The 21,697-nt window shown below is 36.9% G+C and overlaps 1 protein-coding gene across 12 annotated transcripts in view; it reads left to right on the forward strand.

Annotated features, from left to right (window-relative positions):
• The window catches only part of EXOC6 (exocyst complex component 6), a 355,061-nt gene that overhangs the window by 263,605 nt on the left and 69,759 nt on the right, over window positions 1-21,697 (forward strand). For 11 of the 12 annotated variants that reach the window (XR_010412520.1, XM_064595028.1, XM_064595026.1 and 8 more), the window contains one exon: window positions 12,524-12,703. Coding sequence is in view for 10 of the 12 variants with exons in the window: in XM_064595028.1 (XP_064451098.1) it covers window positions 12,524-12,703 (180 nt within the window). In the remaining 2 variants the exon portion in view is untranslated. Of the gene's footprint in view, window positions 1-12,523; window positions 12,704-21,697 lie in introns of those variants that run through there. The other variant, XM_064595031.1, reaches the window with a different exon arrangement.

Here is a 21,697-nt window from a genome sequence, read left to right on the forward strand (position 1 = left end):
GGGCGCTGTTTCTTTAACAAGCAGAGAAAGAATTAATTGCTTTGTTTATAAGGTAAATCTTTAAAAAAATTAATTTCGGGGTTAGTTGATATGTTCCTGATTTTCAGATGAGGTCATAAGGATTGAGAGTGTTTTGGTTTCAACTACAGTAGAACTTACTAGGAAGTCCAAACTAATTTTCTTAACAGTCTCTAAATTACAATTAGAAATATTTTTTATAATTGTCTTATCAAATAATTTAGTGTATTCTTGTGTATAAATACAGGAAAAGTTACAATCAAAACTTTTTGTTCTTTCCTTGCTCTTGTTCTTTGAAAATAAAATGTAGTGAGTCAGTTCATGTGGTTCATGTACATGTTTTCTAATGATTATAAAACAAGCAGAATCCTTAACCCTTAGCAAGGTTCTTGCAGGTGTTGAATTTAAAACATATTACTGCCTAGGACTACTGTCTGAAATTTTTCTTTCACACAGCACAGCCACCTACTGCCTTAGATTTCTTTGTTTGCTATTATACCCTGTGGAAAGTATTAATAAACTTTTAAAAATATAAATACCTCTACCCCAAATTACATTTATCATGTTGAGAAAAGTTATCTTAACTTGGATAGTTTGTGGAAAAAGTGGAACCTGTTCTTGGCATCATCTCAGAAAAATAGATTACAGCTGACCCTTCAACAATGTAGGGGTTAGGGATGCTGACCTCCCTCCACACCCCCCCCCCGCAGTTAAAAATCTGTGTATTACTTTTTTTAAAAAATAAGCTCTACACCCAATGTGAGGCTTGAATTCACGACCCCAAGATCAAAAGCCGCATTCTCTACCGACTGAGCCAGTCAGGCACCCCAAAAATCCATGTAACTTTTGACTTTCCCCAAACTTAATTACTAATAGCCTACTGTTGACAGGAAGCCTTAATGATAATAGTCAGTTAACACATATTTTGCATGTTATAGGTATTGTATACTGTGTTCTTACAATAAAGTAAGCTAGAGAAAATACTAAGAAAAATCATAAGAAAATACGTTCACAGTACTGTATGTATATTTATTGAAAAAAATTCATATATAAGTGGACCCATGCCGTTTAAACCTGTGTTGTTCAGTGATCAGCTGTAATTAGCAGAGTTCTAGATAGTGACAACAGAAAGTAATAAATAAATTTGTGGTTCATTTATTTTTCTTAGTTCCTTTTAGAAAATTAGTGGGCTTTGAATCACTTTATCCAGAAAGCATATAATTATAATAAATTTATTTTACTATAACATGAATGGTTTCATCATCATTTTTATAATTTTTCTTTCTTCAGATACATACAGTGTTTTTTCCCTCATGACTTCAAAATTTCTAGATACTTGGTTTCTCTCTCCATCTCAACTTTTGGTTAATGTTTTAATTGTCCCAAGTTGCTTTAAAAAAATCCAGGAAAATGTGAAATAATATCTTCTTTATTTTAATAAAATTCTGTATAGTAAAATGGATAATTAAGTATATCACTGGGGCGTCTGGCTGGCTCAGTCAGAAGAGCATGCAACTCTTGATCTTGGGATTGTGAGTTCAAGTCCCACGTTGGGTGTAGAGATTACTTAAATAAATAAATATTCAACAAATAAATAAACTTAAAAAGAAGTATATTATTGATTTTGAAGGTGGACTTAAATTTGGATTTTAAAGGAATAGCCATTTAAAAATTGATATATATGAAGTTTCACCAAGTACTTTAGCTCTGTGAGTTTGGAGGAGTCTCTTGATACTGGTTTTTAAAATTTTGTCAGGCATCTCTTTCCCTTCCTGCCTATGTTAGAGGCATCCCAGAAAAGCAAGAAAAATCATACAGAGCAGTTTAGTACAGATAGGTGTAGTAGAGGATAGGAGCAATCAGACTCCCAAGTTGTCTTTGCCTTGTGATAGAAAGAAAGTGTGCTGAGTATTATGGAATAACTATAGGGTTCTGAGTTTTAGGCTCCCCTTATCTGGCTGCCTTCTGGCATAGCAGTCTAGCTTCATCTCTATAATGATCTATATTTTTCTGCTTAGATTCAGTAATGGTAGTGAGACATGAAATAGAGTGGGCTGATTGTGAACACCAAGGCAAAATGCAAAGTGGTAAATAAACATTTATATTGTTTTGAGAAATTAGCATTTAAGTGGTATCAATAAACGTGTGTTGTGGCGTAGTTCTGTGGGCTCTAAGCATTTGCCATCTTGGATTTGTGCTCTTAATGCTCGTGGATTAAAGAGAGATATATATTACTACCATGGCTATTGCACATTAAATGTGACTCCCTTTTCCATTTCTCTACCATTCCATTAAAAAAAAAAAAAAATACGGGCGCCTGGGTGGCTCAGTTGGTTAAGCGACTCAGGTCATGATCCTGGAGTCCTGGGATCGAGTCCCACATCGGCCTCCCTGCTCAGCAGGGAGTCTGCTTCTCCCTCTGACCCTCCTCCCTCTCGTGCTCTCTCTCATTCTCTCTCTCGCAAAAAAAAAAAAAAAAAAAATCCTGTGAATGTTTAATACCCAGTGTTTTACTCCCTTACATGCAGATAACTACAGTAATTTAAGCTAACTTGGGTAATTTGGATGGCTTGGGGTTTCAATTTGCTATTGTTTCCATGCAGTTCACTCACTAAGCATTTATTGAGCATTACTAGGTACCCAATACTAATGAGTGTAGGGAAACAAGCATTTTTTTTGAATACCTGGCTGCCAAGTACTGTTAGGTACATTACATTAATTATAGAAGTTTGCTCAAAATAGCACTCTGAGGTTGTGGTGATGATTCTGTTTTCATAGATGAGAAAAATAGGATTTACAAAAGTAATTTGCTCAAGTAAAGATAAGTGGAAATCAAACCCCTTCCCATTTTCTCAAACCCATGGGCCATTTCTTTATGGGCCATTTCTCCATTATTCATTATTAGTAGGATGGTGATTTTTAAAATGGCCTCAGATTCCTTGACACTTTTCTTATGGAGAAGTAGGGATCTATGACCCCTCCCCTTGAATCTGGACCAGCTGGTGACTGCTTTAACCAGTAGGGTACAGTGGAAATAATGTTGTGAGACACTGAGGTGAGGATTTAAATGGCAATGACACTTCTACCTTATTCCAGTTATTCCAAGCATGGAACACACATGCTTGGAGGCCTGAGCTGCCATGTAAGAAGGCCAGGTACCCTGTTTCTTAAGATTAAGAGTCTCTTATGGTTTGTCTCCCTCTCTGGTTTCGTCTTGTTTCATTTTTCCCTCCCTTCCCCTATTATCCTGTCTTGTTTCTCAAATTCCTCATATCAGTGAGATCATATGATATTTGTCTTTCTCTGATTGACTTATTTCACTTAGCATAATACCCTCTAGTTCCATCCACGTCGTTGCAAATGGCAAGAGATTTCATTTTTTTTTGATGGCTGCATAATATTCCATTGTGTGTGTGGGTATGTGTGTGTGTATATATATATATATATTATATATATATATATACCCCATATCTTCTTTATCCATTCATTTGTTGATGGACAGCTTAGCTCTTTCCATAGTTTGGCTATTGTGGACATTGCTGCTATAAACATTGGGGTGCAGGTGCCCCTTCAGATCACTGCATTTGTATTCTTGGGGTAAATACCCAGTAATGCAATTGCTGGGTTGTAGGGTAGCTCTATTTTTAACTTTTTGAGGAATCTCCATACTGTTTTCCAGAGTGCCTGCACCAGCTTGCATTCCCACCAACAGTGTAGGAGGGTTCCCCTTTCTCTGCATCCTCGCCCACATCTGTCGTTTCCTGACTTGTTAATTTTAGCCATTCTGACTGGTGTGAGTGGTATCTCATTGCGGTTTTGATTTGGATTTCCCTAATGCCGAGCGATGTTGAGCACTTTTTCCTGTGTCTGTTGGCCATTTGGATGTCTTCTTTGCAGAAATGTCTGTTCATGTCTTCTGCCCATTTCTTGATTGGATTATTTGTTCTCTGGGTGTTGAGTTTGATTAAGTTCTTTACAGATTTTGGATACCAGCCCTTATCTGATATGCATTTGCAAATGTTTCCTTTGCTGTGCAGAAGCTTTTTATCTTGATGAAGTCCCAATAGTTCATTTTTGCCCTTGCTTCCCTTGCCTTTGGCGTTGTTTCTGGGAAGAAGTTGCTGTGGCTGAGGTCGAAGAGGTTGCTGCTTGTGTTCTCCTCAAGGATTTTTTTTTTTTTAAAGATTTTATTTATTTATTTGACAGAGACAGAGACAGCGAGAGCAGGAACACAAGCAGGGGGAGTGGGAGAGGGAGAAGCAGGCTTCCCGCCGAGCAGGGAGCCCGATGCGGGGCTCGATCCCAGGACTCTGGGATCATGACCTGAGCCAAAGGCAGCCGCTTAACGACTGAGCCACCCAGGCGTCCCATCTCCTCAAGGATTTTGATGGATTCCTGTCTCACATTTAGGTCTTTCATCCATTTGGAGTCTATTTTTGTGTGTGGTGTGAGGAAATGCTCCAGTTTCATTCTTCTGCATGTGGCTATCCAATTTTCCCAACACCATTTGTTGAAGAGACTGTCTTTTTTCCATTGGACATTGTTTCCTGCTTTGTCGAAGATGAGTTGACCATAGAGTTGAGGGTCCATTTCTGGGCTCTCTGTTCTGTTCCATTGATCTATGTGTCTGTTTTTGTGCCAGTACCATACTGTCTTGATGATTACAGCTTTGTAATAGAGCTTGAAGTCCAGAATTGTGATGCCACCAGCTTTGCTTTTCTTTTTCAACATTCCTCTGGCTATTCGGGGTCTTTTCTGGTTCCATATAAATTTTAGGATTATTTGTTCCATTTCTTTGAAAAAAGTTCATGGTATTTTGATAGGGATTTCATTAAAAGTGTAGATTACTCTAGGTAGCATAGACATTTTCACAATATTTGTTCTTCCAGTCCATGAGCATGGAACGTTTTTCCGTTTCTTTGTGTCTTCCTCAATTTCTTTCATGAGTATTTTATAGTTTTCTGAGTACAGATTCTTTACCTCTTGGGTTCGATTTATTCCTAGGTATCTTATGATTTTGGGTGCAGTTGTAAATGGGATTGACTCCTTAATTTCTCTTTCTTCTGTCTTGTTGTTGGTGTATTGGAATGGCACTGATTTCTGTGCATTGATTTTATATTCTGCCACTTTACTGAATTCCTGTATGAGTTCTAACAGTTTTGGTCCAACCCCCAGCTCTTAGGTCTTGTTCCCAGCCTTCAAGTTGTCCCAGCTGAGGTCTCTGATATAGTGGAGCAAAGTCATCTCCACTGTTCCATGTCTGCACTTCTAACCACTAGAAACTTTAAGCATAATAAAATTCTTATTATTTTAAGCCACTAAGATTTGGGGGTAACTTGTTACTCAGTAATAGTAACTGGATCAGCAAGTGACAATAAGCTCCTTTCCAGCCCACATGGTCTCTCCTTTTTTGCTATACTTTTACTAGACACATACTCCGCACTAATTTGTTAATATTTATTCATTCTGTGATTGTTTTGAGGTAGTTTTCTTTTCCAACTAGGTTATAAATAAATTTCAAGGCAGGAAATTAAAAAAAAACTTTTAGCAAGTACTCATCTATTGCCTACTCTTCTGCAAGCAGTATTCTAGGTGAACAGAAACAGACACAAACACTTCCTGGTTTAATGGAGCGTAGATGTCAGTGGATGTTTTGTACCTACATTACTCAGAGTACCAAATTTATAGTGGCCAATAATGTGTTATTGATAAGTGCTAATGTTAAGCTTCTCAATCTTCAAGTTTTTCTGAGTAAATTTGCATTGCATTAAAAATTTTAATAGACATGGCTTAAGTTGCTAGAAGTAACTATTTTGAGTCAGAACTAATTTGCTACTCCCATAGTTAGTAGTGCTTCAGTAAAATTTCAGTCAATGATGTTAATATTAGCTTATCTTAAATTCCTGTTTTATTTAAAGTAGTGTTTATTTTTAATTTATTCTGTAGTTGAGGAGAGACACTGTGAAAGTTTGTATTGTCTATGTCAAATTTGTGTTAGATCTCTGAGTGGGGAGAGAAGAAGAATCTTTCTTGGTAGTCCCATTCCAGTCCTGCTATGAAAATAGGCATGCAAATGGAAAGATGACTGTCAGTAGTTGGTTTTCTTTCAGTCCAGTGTGGCAGTGAGTAGTGAGTGGTCAGACATTGTGAAAACTGGGGAGGGAGGCAAAAAAGTATTAAAATGTGAAAATGGCACATTTTGATTGTTCACATTTACCTTCTCTTACACTGTTCTCCTGAAAATTTCTTAAGGCACACAAACCAAAATACCTAGTAAGGGTTCCTGATTATATTTTTTAAAGTTACAACTCAAATGACATCCTCTCCATCAAGACTTTTATCAAATAAGTAATAATTATTTCCTCTATGTTCACTCAGGATGCTTTGTTAAACCTCTCCTATAGCACTAGTTATGTTTTGTTATACAGGTCCCCCCTTATACTCAGAGGATATGTCCAAGCCATCCCCAGTGGATGCTTGAAACCTCGGATAGTACCAAACCCTATATATATTGTTTTTTCCTATATACCCATAGCTATGATAAAGTTTAACTTATAAATTAAGCACCGTAGGGCGCCTGGGTGGCTCAGTTGGGCGCTTGGGTGGCTCAGTTGGTTAAGCGACTGCCTTCAGTTCAGGTCATGATCCCAGGGTCCTGGGATCGAGTCCCGCATCGGGCTCCCTGCTCTGAGGGGAGCCTGCTTCTCCCTCTCCCACTCCCCCTACTTGTGTTCCCTCTCTCACTGTGTCTCTCTCTGTCAAATAAATAAATAAAATCTTTAAAAAAATAAAAAAATAAAATAAATTAAGCACAGTAAAAGATTAATACCTAATAATAAAATAGAACAATTCTAACAGTGTACTGCAATAAAAGTTATGTGAATATGGTCTTTCTCTCTCAAAATACCTTATTGTACTGTACTCCCCCCTTCTTTTTGTGATGATGTGAGATGATAAAATGCTGATGTGCTGAGAGGGAGTAAGGTGAATGACATAGGCATTGTGATGTGGCATTAGGCTGCTGTTGACCATCTGGTGATATGTCAGAGGGAGGATCTTCTGCTTCTGGACCGTGGTTGACTGTGGGTAACTGCAGAAAGTGAAACCGTAGGTAAGGAGGGGCAACAGTATTGTATCTCTCCATGGATTGTGATATCCTTGAGGGCAGGAGCAGTCTTACTCCTCTCAGTGTCTTATTATAGTGATCTTATTCATAGACATGATATAAATTGTATATTAGATTAAACTGTATTCAAATAGAATATGTGACTACTAATGGTTAGTGATACTGAAGTCTCTTCTTAGTAAAAAATCTAAGTAGATATTAGTTTTATCAGAAATATTACATTGTCAAACCCAATCTACCCCCAAATCAAATTAAATTTAGCTCTCATGCTTTACTGTTCAGGGTGATAAGTTGTTCACCTTCCTTAAGGTGTTTTGTACAAAGCATTCCAGGGGCTTGTGCAGTCCCCCTCCCCCCCCAAAAAAACCAAAAAAAACTTGTGAGAAAGACAGAGATTGTTCCAGTTTTAACTTTCAAGATGCTCCATAAGTTTATGTGAGCCTTTAAGAGAAAACTTAGACATGGGGATCTTTTGTCTTGGTTCAAAGGCCACAATGCCTAGTCTGCACAGTCTCCCTCATGCCATTCTTTCAGAGTGCTGTTGTCTGAGAACCCACAACTACCATTTCTTCTTTTTCTAGTTTTTTAAGGTGAAAGTTTAGGTGATTGATTTGAGATCTTTTTTCTTTTATAATATAGGCATGCATACTGTAAATTTTCTGTAAGTGCTGCTTTCATTAAGTCCCATAAGTTTTGGTATTGTGTTTTTCTGTTTGTTTTGTTTTGTTTTTTAAAGATTTTATTTATTTATTTGACAGAGAGACACAGCAAGAGAGGGAACACAAGCAGGGGGAGTGGGAGAGGGAGAAGCAGGCTTCCCATGGAGCAGGGAGCCCGATGTAGGGCTCCATCCCAGGACCCTGGGATCATGACCTGAGCCGAAGGCAGGCACCCAACGACTGAGCCACCCAGGCGCCCCTGTTTTGTTTTTGTTTTATCTCAAAATATTTTCTGATTTTGATCTTGATTACTTCTTTGACCCGTTGGTTATTTAATGGAGTCTAATGTTTAATTTCCACATATTTGTGAATTTCCCAGATGTCCTGCTATCATTAATTTCTTTTTTTATCATTTTTATTTTATTTTATTTATTTATTTTTATTATGTTCAGTTAGTCAACATATAGTACATCATTAGTTTTTGATGTAGTGTTCAACGATTCATTAGTTGTGTGTAACAACACCCAGTGCTCATCACAACACGTGCCCTCCTTAATATCCATCACCTGGTTACCCCATCCCCCCAACACCCTCCCTTCTGTAATGTTACTAATTTCTAATCTCATTCTGTTGTGCTTGGAGTGCATACTTTGTATGATTTAAGTCCTTTTAAGGCTTTTTTATGGTCTTAACATATGCCCTATTCTGAATAGCATCCCATGTTCACTTGGAAAATAATGCATGCTCTGCTGTTTTTGAGTGTGGGATATTCTATGGATGTCTGTTAAGTCTAGTTTGTTTATATTGTTGATGAAATCTTTTTCTTCTGCCTGCTCAAATCTGTTGAACCCTTGCAATAATTTTTTCATTTCATTTATTGTACATTTCAATTGCAGAATTTCTATTTTAAAAAAATATTTGTCTTTTTATTTATGTTCTATTTCTTGAGGCACTGCTATATTTTCCTTTAGTTCTTTAGATGTGGTTTCCTATAGTCTTTGGACATATTTTAAATAGCTGATTTAAAGTCTTTGTCTTGGGGCACCTGGGTGGCTCAGTTGGTTGAGCATCTGACTCTTGGTTTCAGCTCAGGTCATGATCTTAGGGTTGTGAGATTGAGCCCCGTGTCAGGCTCCCTGCTCAATGGGTAGTCTGCTTCCCCTCTCCTTCTGCCGCCCTCCCCCCCCCCCCGCCCTCCGCCGCTCATGCACACACTCTCTCTCTCTAAAAAAAAAAGATCTTTAAAAAAAAATAAAGTCTTCGTTTTATAAGTCCGATGACTACCTCCTTAGTAAGAGTTTCTGTTGATTGCTTTTTTTTCCTGTCTATGGGTCATACTTTCTTATTACTTTGTGTGACTTATAAATTTGTTGAAAACAGGACACTTAAATAATATATTGTGGTAATTCTGGAAATGAGATTTTCCTCTCTTCCCAAGGTTTGGTGTTTGTTGTTTCTTCCTGGTGGTTGGTTGGTTGTGACTTTTCTGAATTAATTCTATAAAGTCTGTGTTCTTTTTCCTCTGTGACCACTGAAGTCTCTGCTTGGTTAGCTTTGTGGAGAGCTAATGATTGGACACAGATTTCCTTAAAAGCCTGGAACCAATAAGTTCCCCAGTCTTTGCTAAAGAACTCTGTGTGTGTATTCAACACTCAGGCATTTGACGACACTGCTTTAGCATTCACTTCCTGCTTGCACAGGGCTTCAAGGTCAGTCATAGATGAGAGCTTAGAGCCTTCTTTTTTTTTTTTTTATTCTTATGTTAATCCCCATACATTACATCATTAGTTTTAGATGAAGTGTTCCATGATTCATTGTTTGTGCATAACACCCAGTGCTCCATGCAGAATGTGCCCTCCTCAATACCCACCACCAGGCTAACCCATCCTCCCAACCCCCTCCCCTCTAGAACCCTGTTTGTTTTTCAGAGTCCATCGTCTCTCATGGTTCGTCTACCCCTCTGATTTCCCCTGCTTCATTCTTCCCCTCCCGCTACCTTCTTTTTCTTCTTTTTTTTTTCTTAACATATATTGCATTATTTGTTTCAGAGGTACAGATCTGAGATTCAACAGTCTTGCACAATTCACAGCGCTTACCAGAGCACATACCCTCCCCAGTGTCTATCACCCAGTCACCCCATCCCTCCCACCCCACCCCCCACTCCAGCAACCCTCAGTTTGTTTCCTGCAATTAAGAATTCCTCATATCAGTGAGATCATATGATATATGTCTTTCTCTGTTTGACTTATTTCACTCGACATAATACCCTCCAGTTCCATCCACGTCGTTGCAAATGGCAAGATCTCATTCCTTTTGATGGCTGCATAATATTCCATTGTATATATATACCACTTCTTCTTTATCCATTCATCTGTCGACGGACATCTTGGCTCTTTCCACAGTTTGGCTATTGTGGACATTGCTGCTATAAACATCGGGGTGCACGTACCCTTTCGGATCCCTACTTTTGTATCTTTGGGGTAAATACCCAGTAGTGCAATTGCTGGATCATTTTCAACTTTTTGAGGAACCTCCATACAGTTTTCCAGAGTGGCTGCACCAGCTTGCATTCCCACCAACAGTGTAGGAGGGTTCCCCTTTCTCCGCATCCCCGCCAACATCTGTCGTTTCCTGACTTGTTAATTTTAGCCATTCTGACTGGTGTGAGGTGCTATCTCATTGAGGTTTTGATTTGGATTTCCCTGATGCCGAGCGATATTGAGCACTTTTTCATGTGTCTGTGGGCCATTTGGATGTCGTCTTTGGAAAAATGTCTGTTCATATCTTCTGCCCATTTCTTGATTGGATTCTTTGTTCTTTGGGTGTTGAGTTTGATGAGTTCTTTATAGATTTTGGATACTAGCCCTTTATCTGATATGTCATTTGCAAATATCTTCTCCCATTCTGTCAGTTGTCTTTTGGTTTTGTTGACTGTTTCCTTTGCTTTGCAAAAACTTTTTATCTTGATGAAGTCCCAATAGTTCATTTTTGCCCTTGCTTCCCTTGCCTTTGGCGATGTTTCTAGGAAGAAGTTGCTTCGGCTGAGGTCAAAGAGGTTGCTGCCTGTGTTCTTTAGGATTTTGATGGACTCCTGTCTCACATTGAGGTCTTTCAACCATTTGGAGTCTATTTTTGTGTGTGGTGTAAGGAAATGGTCCAGTTTCATTCTTCTGCATGTGGCTATCCAATTTTCCCAACACCATTTGCTGAAGAGACTGTCTTTGTTCCATTGGACATTCTTTCCTGCTTTGTCGAAGATGAGTTGACCATAGAGTTGAGGGTCCATTTCTGGGCTCTCTGTTCTGTTCCATTGATCTATGTGTCTGTTTTTGTGCCAGTACCATGCTGTCTTGATGATGACAGCTTTGTAATAGAGCTGGAAGTCCGGAATTGTGATGCCGCCGGCTTTGCTTTTCTTTTTCAACATTCCTCTGGCTATTCGGGGTCTTTTCTGGTTCCATACAAATTTTAGGATTATTTGTTCCATTTCTTTGAAAAAAGTTCATGGTATTTTGATGGGGATTGCATTGAATGTGTAGATTGTTAGAGCCTTCTTCTGCTTCCGGACTATGGTCTTTTCTGAGTTTGTGTACAGCCCTACACACGTACAGAGCCTTCTAGATTCCCAGGAATATGTCAGAGCCTTTCAGAATTATCTGTGGATATCTCATTCCCCAGTTTTTCCTCTTAAGCTTTTTAGTTAGCTGATTGTGTGCCCTGTTATGCACTGCCTCAGGCATATGTGATGTTAAGCAATTGCCTTTAATTATTTTCAACAAATGTCCCCAGAGAAAAGACTTTTTGCACTGGACAAGCCTCAGTTTAAATCAAATAAAGACATCCCTGCAAGTGGGGTCTTCCAGGGAACCATCAGATAGTTGAAATAATGATAATTCTCTGGGAATGTGGTTTTTGAAGGAGCTCCAACCCCATTCGGCCCTGTTTGATGACTCTCAGGCTATTGGTTTTTACCACAGTTGTGGGATGTTGGTTTTCAAGGATACTGTGGAGCTGGAACAAGGGAGGAAGAATGGAAATAAGGGCACATTAAAACCCTGCAAAGCTCGTTTTCTTACCAAGATACAGCTGTTTTTCTTGAATGAACACTACTTGGATTGCTGCAAGTTTTGAATTAATTTCCAGAGTTCTGGAAAAGTTGATTTTGACAGTTTTTGCTCGTTTTCTTACTGCTTTTATGGGAGAGAGAATGTTTGGAGATCTTTACTCTGGTGTTTTTGCATCACTCCCATCCTTTCTTTTTTCCTCCTCTGAGAATTTAACTATCTCTTTCTTTTCTTTTCTTTTCTTTTTCCTCTTCAACTTAAAACACCAGCAACTATTCCCATTTCTTCTGTGACTGTCCAACTTTATTTTTCTCAGTCAGTGGACAGGGGTGGTTCTTGACAGTTTCTGTTTTTTTCACTTCTGTTTCTCCTAAGGGTCTTTTTAAAGCTGTGAGAACAATTCAGAATTAATAATGCATAAATTATCCTACCACATAAGAATGAAAAAGTGATAATGTGGTTGGGAGAAAAAGTGGTGTCAGTCAAATAGACTACTCTCAGCCAAAAAAACCAACAGTTTTCTTGGACTTCAAATAAATGACTAAAATAATAGACCAAGGAAAAATATAAAACAAATTTTAGAATTTTAAAAAAGCTTTTTCTATTATCTACTTCTATAACTATTTCTTATTTTTTATTATTTTGTCCCTTGTCAGGATGCCCGGCATGCAGCAGAAGGAGAAATATATACCAAGCTTAATCAAAAAATTGATGCATTTGTTCAGCTTGCTGATTATGACTGGACAATGTCTGAGCCAGATGGAAGAGCTAGTGGTTATTTAATGGATCTTATTAATTTTTTGAGAAGCATCTTTCAAGTGTTTACTCATTTGCCTGTAAGTATAAAAAAATTTCAAAATATTGTATTATAACTTTGCTTACTAAAGTATATTTTAGAATTTAATCTTAGTTTGAGGTTTACTTGTTCAAACCAGTTTCTTAGCTTGAATATTTTCTTTCCATTCTTATAAATCCATTTGTGAAGACTTCTAACCTAGCCAGTTGTTTTAAGTTTTAATTTACTTTACTTTCAACCAAAATAACTACAACTCTGTTTCTACCAAAACCAAAACAAAACCCTGAAATTCAGTGTAGACTTAAATTGAAATAAACTCTAATAGGAGTAGTTCTCATAAAAGTCCATATAATCAATGACTTTTCCAGTTAGAAAGGCCAAGAAATTACTGGATATTTTTAGAGAGTAAAAGTAAAACTGGAACATTGTTCTATCATATATAGTCATAGTGCATCTACATTTTGAATAATCTATTGATGAAACTTAAAAATATATATATAAATAGCAGGGACATTTGGGTATGAATAGGCTGGAACACTGGATTCTTCAGATGAGGAGTGCAAAGACCAAAGAGATTATGTTGGAGTGAACATGCTTTCATAAGGTATATTCAAAAATAATAGAACTACTATTAAAACATGAGTGGAGTAGTTTTTGTACAAATAAAATAGGAAAAAAATTTGTTGACGTTTTTATTTCATAATAAGATGTAGCTGAACACAAGGGGGAAAAAAAAACCCAAACCTGTGTTGAAATAATAAAATGTAGAAAGAAAAGAAAAAAAGATGTAGCTGAACACAAAAATAAAGTATTTAATCTCAAGCCTACCTGACTGCCTCCAACCATACCTCCTGTTTAAAATGGAAAAAAAAAAAGTTATTGTACTCATCTTTTGACTCTGTCTCCATCATGAGTTGCTCCAAAGGGCCATTTAGAATATTTGAAGGCAGGTGTTGCTAAAAAAGAAATAGAAGAATTTCCTAAAGAGATTTTAATAGTGGATCTTTGCCAAAGAACTTTTAGAAGCTTACCCAGGGATTATATTATGTTCCTAACTGCTGTCCTTGTGTTGAAAAAGGGAACCTGTATATATGTTTAATTCTTATTTCAACTAATTTCTAAAAAAGTGTTCCTCATATAGTATGTATTAAATAATTGTTGAATTAGTTTGAATTCATGTTGTCAGGATACATCTCCAGCCAAAAGCAGTCTACAAGAATAAACGTGTGTGTGCACACACATATCCACAGATACACACATAACATATTTTTATGTTGTAATATCTGTTTCACACCTTGGCACAATGTGATGGGTGGGAATTTTGTGCATAAATTGGGTAGAATTATGAGAGTTTATATGTTAGAAGTGATTAGGGCAAATATCTCACTTCAAGAGGCTAATACCTGGAAGAAAATCCTGCTTTCTCATAAGGTGTAATGTAGTAACACCAAGAGAAACAGACTCCTGGCCTAACTAGATCACTCGTAACCTATTATGATATTCTGTTTAGTTTTAGGTGATTCTTCATATGCCATTTTGGATTTTTATGTCATCTAACAAGAGTTTTTCTGTAAAGGAAATAAACTTTTATACAATGCAGACCAACAAATACAACAATAAAAACAGGGCATGATCAAATAAATAGAAAATTATAGTTCATAGCTAAGAAAAGAGAAAATGGACCTAACAACAGTATATTCTTATTCAAGGAATAAACTAGAAACATAATTCCTAAGCAAAAGTATTAAATTATTGACTACAATAAGTTTTAGCTAGCATTGATAATTATATTATGGCTTAGTACATTAATTCTCTGAAACACTCAAATTGTATATTCAACTATATTGTTTTCTTTTAAGCGAACAACAGAGGCTACATTATTGAATGCATTGTTTTTATAAGCAGTGTATGTTATATAAGCTACCATTTTTATTTGAATGTTTTTTGTTTTCTCATTTTAGAGAGGGAGAGCAAGGAGGGGGTAGGCAAGGGAGAGGGAGAATCCTGACGTGGGGCTCAATCTCACAACCCTGAGATCATGACCTGAGCTAAAATCAAATTAACTGACATGAGCCACCCAATCACCCCTATTTGAATGTTTTAAGCTGAAAATGATTCCTTAGTTTCAGGTTACCTTTGGACCCAGATGGAGGGAGGGGCTGGTTCTAGTCCTTCAATTGTCAGAGAAGCTTCAGAAGATTATTTATCACATTTAGTCCCAAGTCAGTCAGCTTAAGCAGAACAGAAGTAGCTATCCCACTTAGATATGAAGAGTTAAATAGTGGCCATGTTCCCTATCCATCCTAGTTTTGACATTGTTCAGGGTCAGTGTAGGGAATTAGAGTCAATGGGATCTGTGAGACCAAGGGCCACTCTTTCAAATAGTGTAAGTATTGGTCATTAGTGCAAGTAATTGGACACTGAAGTTGAGTCTGTGGGATAAAGCTAACTCTTTCACCCCCCCCAACCCTAAAAAGTACTTAAGATAGAACACTTAGTTTAAAAGCTGCACTCTTAGCTTCATTGCATATTTAGTTTTTGTCAGTTCCTCCCGCTCTTGCAAAAGAATATATTCTCAGTCACAGGTAATCATGATGTGCAGTTGCTGACCACATTGCCTGGTAAAGTTTCCATTGGTTCCAAAAAAGTCATAATCCAACCAATAGAATTTTGTCTGCTCACAAGGTATGAGAACAATGGAAGTTAATGGATCATAATGGTTTTGATGGAGCCCAGGGAAAGAACTTTGTTATTTTCACTTTTTTTTTTTCAAGATTTTCATTTTTTTTTTTTTAAGATTTTTATTTATTTATTTGAGAGAGCGAGAATGAGGGAGAGAGAGAGTACATGAGAGGGGGGAGGGTTAGAGGGAGGGGGAGGGTTAGAGGGAGAAGCAGGCTCCTCGCAGAGCAGGGAGCCCGATGCGGGACTCGATCCAGGGACTCTAGGATCATGACCTGAGCCGAAGGCAGTCGCTTAACCGACTGAGCCACCCAGGCGCCCCCACTTTTTAACTACATTGTGGTAGCAATAGAAAGCTGTAGGATTTTGAAGACCAGCAATAATATTCACTGTAGATACTTTGTATTTGTAGAGTTGGATGAGTTCTCTTCACTTGCACTGTTTCAACCAGTGCATGTCTATGCAGGAGATGGAAAAGTAAAGTAATTTAATATGCTTCCATATTAAAATACTTACTCATTTGCATTTCCCCTTGTTCTAGCAGAGAAGCCAGGCTCTCTACTGACCATAGAGCTAAATAGGCAGTATTTGCAGTAATGACTGGTATTACCCCATTACCCAAAATGTTAAGCTGCCCTGTTAAGTATATTATCTGCTCAGGGGAACTTGCCTTTTTATGACTCAATTAAAGAAAAACCCATTTATCTTTTATTGTTCTTGGGGGCCAGGTTGCTGAAGTGAGGAGAGCATAGAGTTCTAACTCTAGAGTTAGAACAACTTATGCTTGAACCTTAGACTTGTAATTTACTAGCTATGGAATCCTGGCAAGTTGCTTAACCTCTGAACCTTTTACCTTTTGCAAATAGGCATAATCCATTTTCCTATAGGACTATCATAGGATAAATTGAAATAGTGTGTAAAAAAGTTGCCTGGCAGGATGCTTGGCATAAAGTAAGTACTATTAATAAATGTTAGTTTTGTCTTTTCTTCTCCTTTCTTCCTCTCTTACTGTTTTAAGGCCTTTAATAGTATTAGTTTCATTTTAATATGCTTTATTTTTTTTTCTTGTATTTATGCCTACATTTTTGGCTTGATATTATTTAGCTCTGAGTTCTATACCTTTGCATTATGTAGCCATTAAAAACTTTAATTATGAAAGATACTCATTTTATAAGCATATTTATGTGAATAATTATAACTTGAGTGCACTGCTTATAATGGCTAACAGATGTCCGTGAAGTCTGATTAATTAGTACATGAAATAAATACTATTGTATCCCTAAATTAATATTCTTGAAATCAGCAGTTTTTACTCTTTCAGATGTGTAAGTAACCCTTCTTGTTTCTAGTATTTTTTTCATTACAATAGAAAATACAGCTAAGTCTAGAAGAAATAAAAATTACCTGTTAACTTGTCAAAGGATAGCCACTGTTAACATGTTGGCATATATTTTCTTTTATATTTTCAAGTCATTTTCTTCTCCGCAATTATGAGACTTAATTTAAGTCTAATTTATAAGTAAGTTCTGTTTTTTTAAAATAAGATTTCGTATTAGCTAGACAATTTAAAACCAAAGGAATTCTAAAAAGCATTAAACATTCATTCACCACTTACACATACGTAAATAGAAAAGGTTGTTGAGCAACTTGAACATATCTAGTTTTTCTTCCTGAAGACTGCCAAATGGAACTCTGTAACATTTTACTGTGAATGTGCTGCCTAAAGACCCAGCACTGGTCTGCTTCTAGAAAGAACAATGAACATTTCCTTTCTTCATAAATAATTATGTGTTTGTTTCAGTAAAGGTATTTTACTGCTTTACAACCACTAAAGGATATGTATAAATGGTAGTGACTCTTTAATTTCTTCATATGTGTATTTGCAAAGGGAACCCAATTTACCCAAATTTTATACTAACAAATGGTTATCTTTTACAGTAGAAGTAAATAGAAGATCATATATTCATGATTCAGTTTGCTCATATTTCTTCCTTTGTCAGAACTCTATTTTATTTTTAGCCATAATGTAATTTTCTGTGCTTACATTTGCTATTACTCTAGAGTTGTTAAATAAACTAATCTTGTTTCTGTTTGAACTGTAAGCACCAACTTTTCTTCCAAGAAAGATATGTTTTCCTTTGCTTTCAAATATGCTTAACTTTTGGTTTTCTGCATTACTAGAAGTCTTATGATGAATAATAAAAAAAATAAATGTGATTTTTAGGAATAATGAGTTTATCTTTGGCATCTTTATTACAGAATAGATGCCTAAAAAGCTCTTTATTAGAAGAGTATCTATTGGGGCGCTTGGGTGGCTCAGTCTGTTAAGCATCTGACTTTGGCTCAGGTCATGATCTTGGGGTCCTGGAATCAGGCCCTGTGGTGGTGGCAGGCTACCATCTTGGTAGGGAGTCTGCTTCTCCTTTTCCCTCTATCCCTCCCCCTGCTTGTGCGCACGCATGTGGTGGCTCAGTCGTTAAGTGTCTGCCTTCGACTCAGGTCATGATCCCGGGGTCCCGGGATCGAGTCCCACCTCGGGCTCCCTGCTCGGCGGGAGGCCTGCTTCTCCCTCTCCCACTCCCCCTGCTTGTGTTCCTGCTCTCGCTGTGTCTCTCTGTCAAATAAATAAAATCTTTAAAAAAAAAAAAAATCTTTAAAAAAAATCAAAAAATATTAATAGAATCATTTCTCCCCATATCTTTTACTCTAAGATTAGAGATGCCTTCCTATGGAGAGAAGTGGCTTTAAAATAGTGGTGGGAATTATTATGAGAGCCTGTTGAGCACATTTCTTCTCAACTGTGTGTTCAGTGACATCACCTTGGTAGCCATAGGTAGAAGTAGATAGACCATGGCAATCAGCAAATCTTACGAATGAAGGCTTTTTTTTTTTTTTTAAGATTTTATTTATTTGCGAGAGAGAGATTGAGAGAGAGACAGAGAGAATGAGAGGGAGGAGTGTCAGAGGGAGAAGCAGACTCCCTGCTGAGCAGGGAGCCCGATGCGGGACTCGATCCCGGGACTCCAGGATCATGACCTGAGCCAAAGGCAGTTGCTTAACCAACTGAGCCACCCAGGCGCCCATGAATGAAGGCTTTTTTTCCCAGAGAATTGTTGTTAAACATTTACTAGAATAGCACTAAATATGGTATAGATTTTAAAATCACATTGCCAAAGAAAAATGATTCACTTTTGATTAACTCAGGAAATAAATCAGAGTATATGTTCAATAATAAAATTATAGTAGGAACTAGTTTCAAAACAGGGAAATGTTATTTGATCTTTAAATTCTGTATCTACTTCCCTATCTAGTTCCTTTTAAGGTGTTTACCTTGAAGGGTTTTCCCTTGGCTTAATTTTTGCTTCCAGCCAAAAGTGTTTTACTGATGGCCTAATTTAGTATCCTTTGTAAATTCTTTATGCTTAGGGCCATAGTCTCCTTCCCTACTGAATGTATCTGGTGCTTCTAAGTCTTTAATTTGCATTTTTAATTTTCATATATAATTTTGAAACATGCTTTCTTTAAGTGAGAAACAAATATATATCTAATAATAAATGAAGATACATGATTTGGTCAGAAACAGATAGTATCTAACTTTAAAAGTCATTTTCTCCTTAGGGCACCTGCCTGGCTCAGTGTGTAGAGCATATGACTCTTGATCTCGGAGTCATGAGTTCAAGTCCCACATTGGGCATAGAGCTTACTTAAAAAAAAAAAAAATCATTCTCTCCTTAAAAATTTTTTCTGAAGATGCAGCACTATATTGAAAATTTTAAGATTTGGGGTCTGGGCCTGATTGTTCCAATCAACCAGCACTGTGAAAAGAGACAAATCATTCAACCTCTGGATTAATTTGTTAATGTCTGTTTTATTTCATAGAGCCTGAAGTAGAGGTTGTTTTATTTACTTTTATTCCAATTAATACACGTACATAGAAATAAGTGAAATAGTCCAGAATAGTCTGGGATGGAAAGGAGCCCCTCTCCTTGGTCTTTCCTCATACCCAGACCCACTCTCCCAGACTGCCGTTTTTCACTGTACGTTTTTATTTCTTCTGGTGGTTATCTTTAAAGATAGAGACTAGTGATTCCCTACTATGAAAGATAGGCATGCATAGCAACATCTCCTTTCCCCCGATTTCTCCCATTGATTGTTACATTATGTTTTATTTCTTCTATTTATTGTTTCTTTATTTAAAATATTTATATTCCTATTTTCTTGTTCCTTCTACTTTAGTCAGTATCTTAATTCTTTGTAGGACAAAGATAATGAGCTTCCCAACCCTTCACTTCATCAGTTCTTCATCTACTATCTTTTGATAACTACTGAGACCTTTTGTCTCTAATTTGTACCAGTTGCTCTCTGGAATTGCTAGAATTGCTGTGTAGCTGTTAACCTGGCATTTTTCCTTCTCTAATCTCTGGGTGGGGAACTGTTTCCTGGATTCTGCATGTTTTTATTGCTTCACTGGTTGGTTTTGCTAAACTGCCTCAATAACTTCCTCCTATTTAAATCCTTGCATATCATAAAGTGTCTTCTGTCCTCATGTTTAATAGTTTAGCTGGTTATATAATTCTAGTTTGACTAGCTTTTTCCCTGATAATTTTTATGGCATTCTCCATTGTCTTTTGGCATTCAGTTTTTAGGATATGTGCTTTAATCCTTAATATTCTGAAATGTCATGGGAATGTGTGGAAATGTGAGCTTTTATTTCATTCACTTATCTCTTTACTCAGTGGCCCCTTTCAAAAATTTTGTGTCCTTATTCAGTGCAGGGAAATTCTATTATTTTTTAGATAATTTTGTTTCCTCCATTTCTTGTCTTCTCTTTCCTGGACTCATTTTGTTAGATGTTTAAGTTCCCAGATTGATGCTTTACGTCTTTTATCCTCTCCTTCATTTCCTGCCTCTTATCTTTTTTTGTTCTGTGTTTTGGGAGATTTTCCCAATTTTATTTTTCAATCCTTCTGTAAAATATTTTGTTAATTTTTAACTTCTAATGAACCACTTCTGTTTCTAAGTGTTCGTTATAGAGTACTGTTCTTTAAAAAAAAAAGGATATATTATCTTTCAAATCTTCCTGAGCATTAGAGGTGTTCTTTTGTTTTTGTTTTTTTTTTTTGATGGGTATTTTCAGTTTCTTTAATTATCTGTGTTACCCTTGAATAGGTTTTTTGTTTCTTTATTTTGCTCATTCTCTTTTAACAAGGAAGGCCTGGAGAGCTGATAGGAGTTTACTTTGCTACTGTGTAAATACCCTGTTTTTTGTAAACCTTTCTCCTGAGTAGGAATTAACTGGGAATTTTTTAAGAATTGGGGGTGATTTTGCCTAGGATTCTTCACCTTAGAGTGAGCAGCTATGGAGCCAACCATGAGATTATGGCCTCCTCTCTTCAGGGCCAACTTCATGTATGTGTGACCTATGCAGTTACATGGGATCTTGAGTTTAGAAGGTTCCTGCATGTGATTTGGTGCTCAGCTATTGTTTTCTTGCAATTCTTAATAATTTTTGAACAAAGGGCACCACATTTACCTTTTGCACTGAGCTTCATAAATTATGTAGCTTTCTTTCCCTCTCTTTCCATTATCAGTACACCATGCCAGAATGAGCAGAGCTCTTTTTCCCTCTCTTCCTCCTTCCCTCCCTCTTTCTTTCCACCTATACCAGAAGCCTCAGCTCTCCCCTAAATGTTCTTTCGTTATGGAAATTGCCTGTGCTCTATAGTTAAGGATCATTGGCATAGTTGTTCAAGAAATCTTCAATCACCTTTCCTATTTTTCCATCCCATTTCTCATTTCTGTCCTCTCTCACACCTGCCATCTCTGGACCTCTCATACACAGCTGGCTCTCAGCTCCACTGTAGTTCCCTATTAGCAAATAATGGGCAGTGTCTTTCTTTTCTCTGTTTCATGTGCTTTCTGTCTTCCAGAAATCATTTTCTCTGCTATTAAAAATTTATTACTTTTTGCAATTCTGTGCTTTTTATTTCACTTGTATCTCAGGGTGAATGTGGAGTAAAAACATTAACTTAGTCTACCATCTTGATTCTAAACAACCTGCTTCCTTCTCTTTGAAGTAGAATGATTGGATTAGGTCATCTCTGAGGTCCTTATATATAATATTTTGTTTCTAAGCATCATTATTTCATACAGATGTAAAGTCCCAACCTAAACATAGACTTATTCTGTTCTGGCACCTTATTTTCTCTTTTAGCCTTACCCTTTTATGTTCTTTATTCTTTGGTTCAAACTTTTTTCTGAGTTAAGTATATGGGTTTACATGTCCTTTTACCTGACTGAAAATTATAAAAGAGAATTTTAATAGTCAACTGTACAATCAGAGGTTTTAATC

Source organism: Mirounga angustirostris, unplaced genomic scaffold (assembly GCF_029215605.1).
Source record: "Mirounga angustirostris isolate CCGP_5_RB_7025 unplaced genomic scaffold, mMirAng1.0.hap1 SCAF_6, whole genome shotgun sequence".
Classification (NCBI taxonomy): domain Eukaryota; kingdom Metazoa; phylum Chordata; class Mammalia; order Carnivora; family Phocidae; genus Mirounga; species Mirounga angustirostris.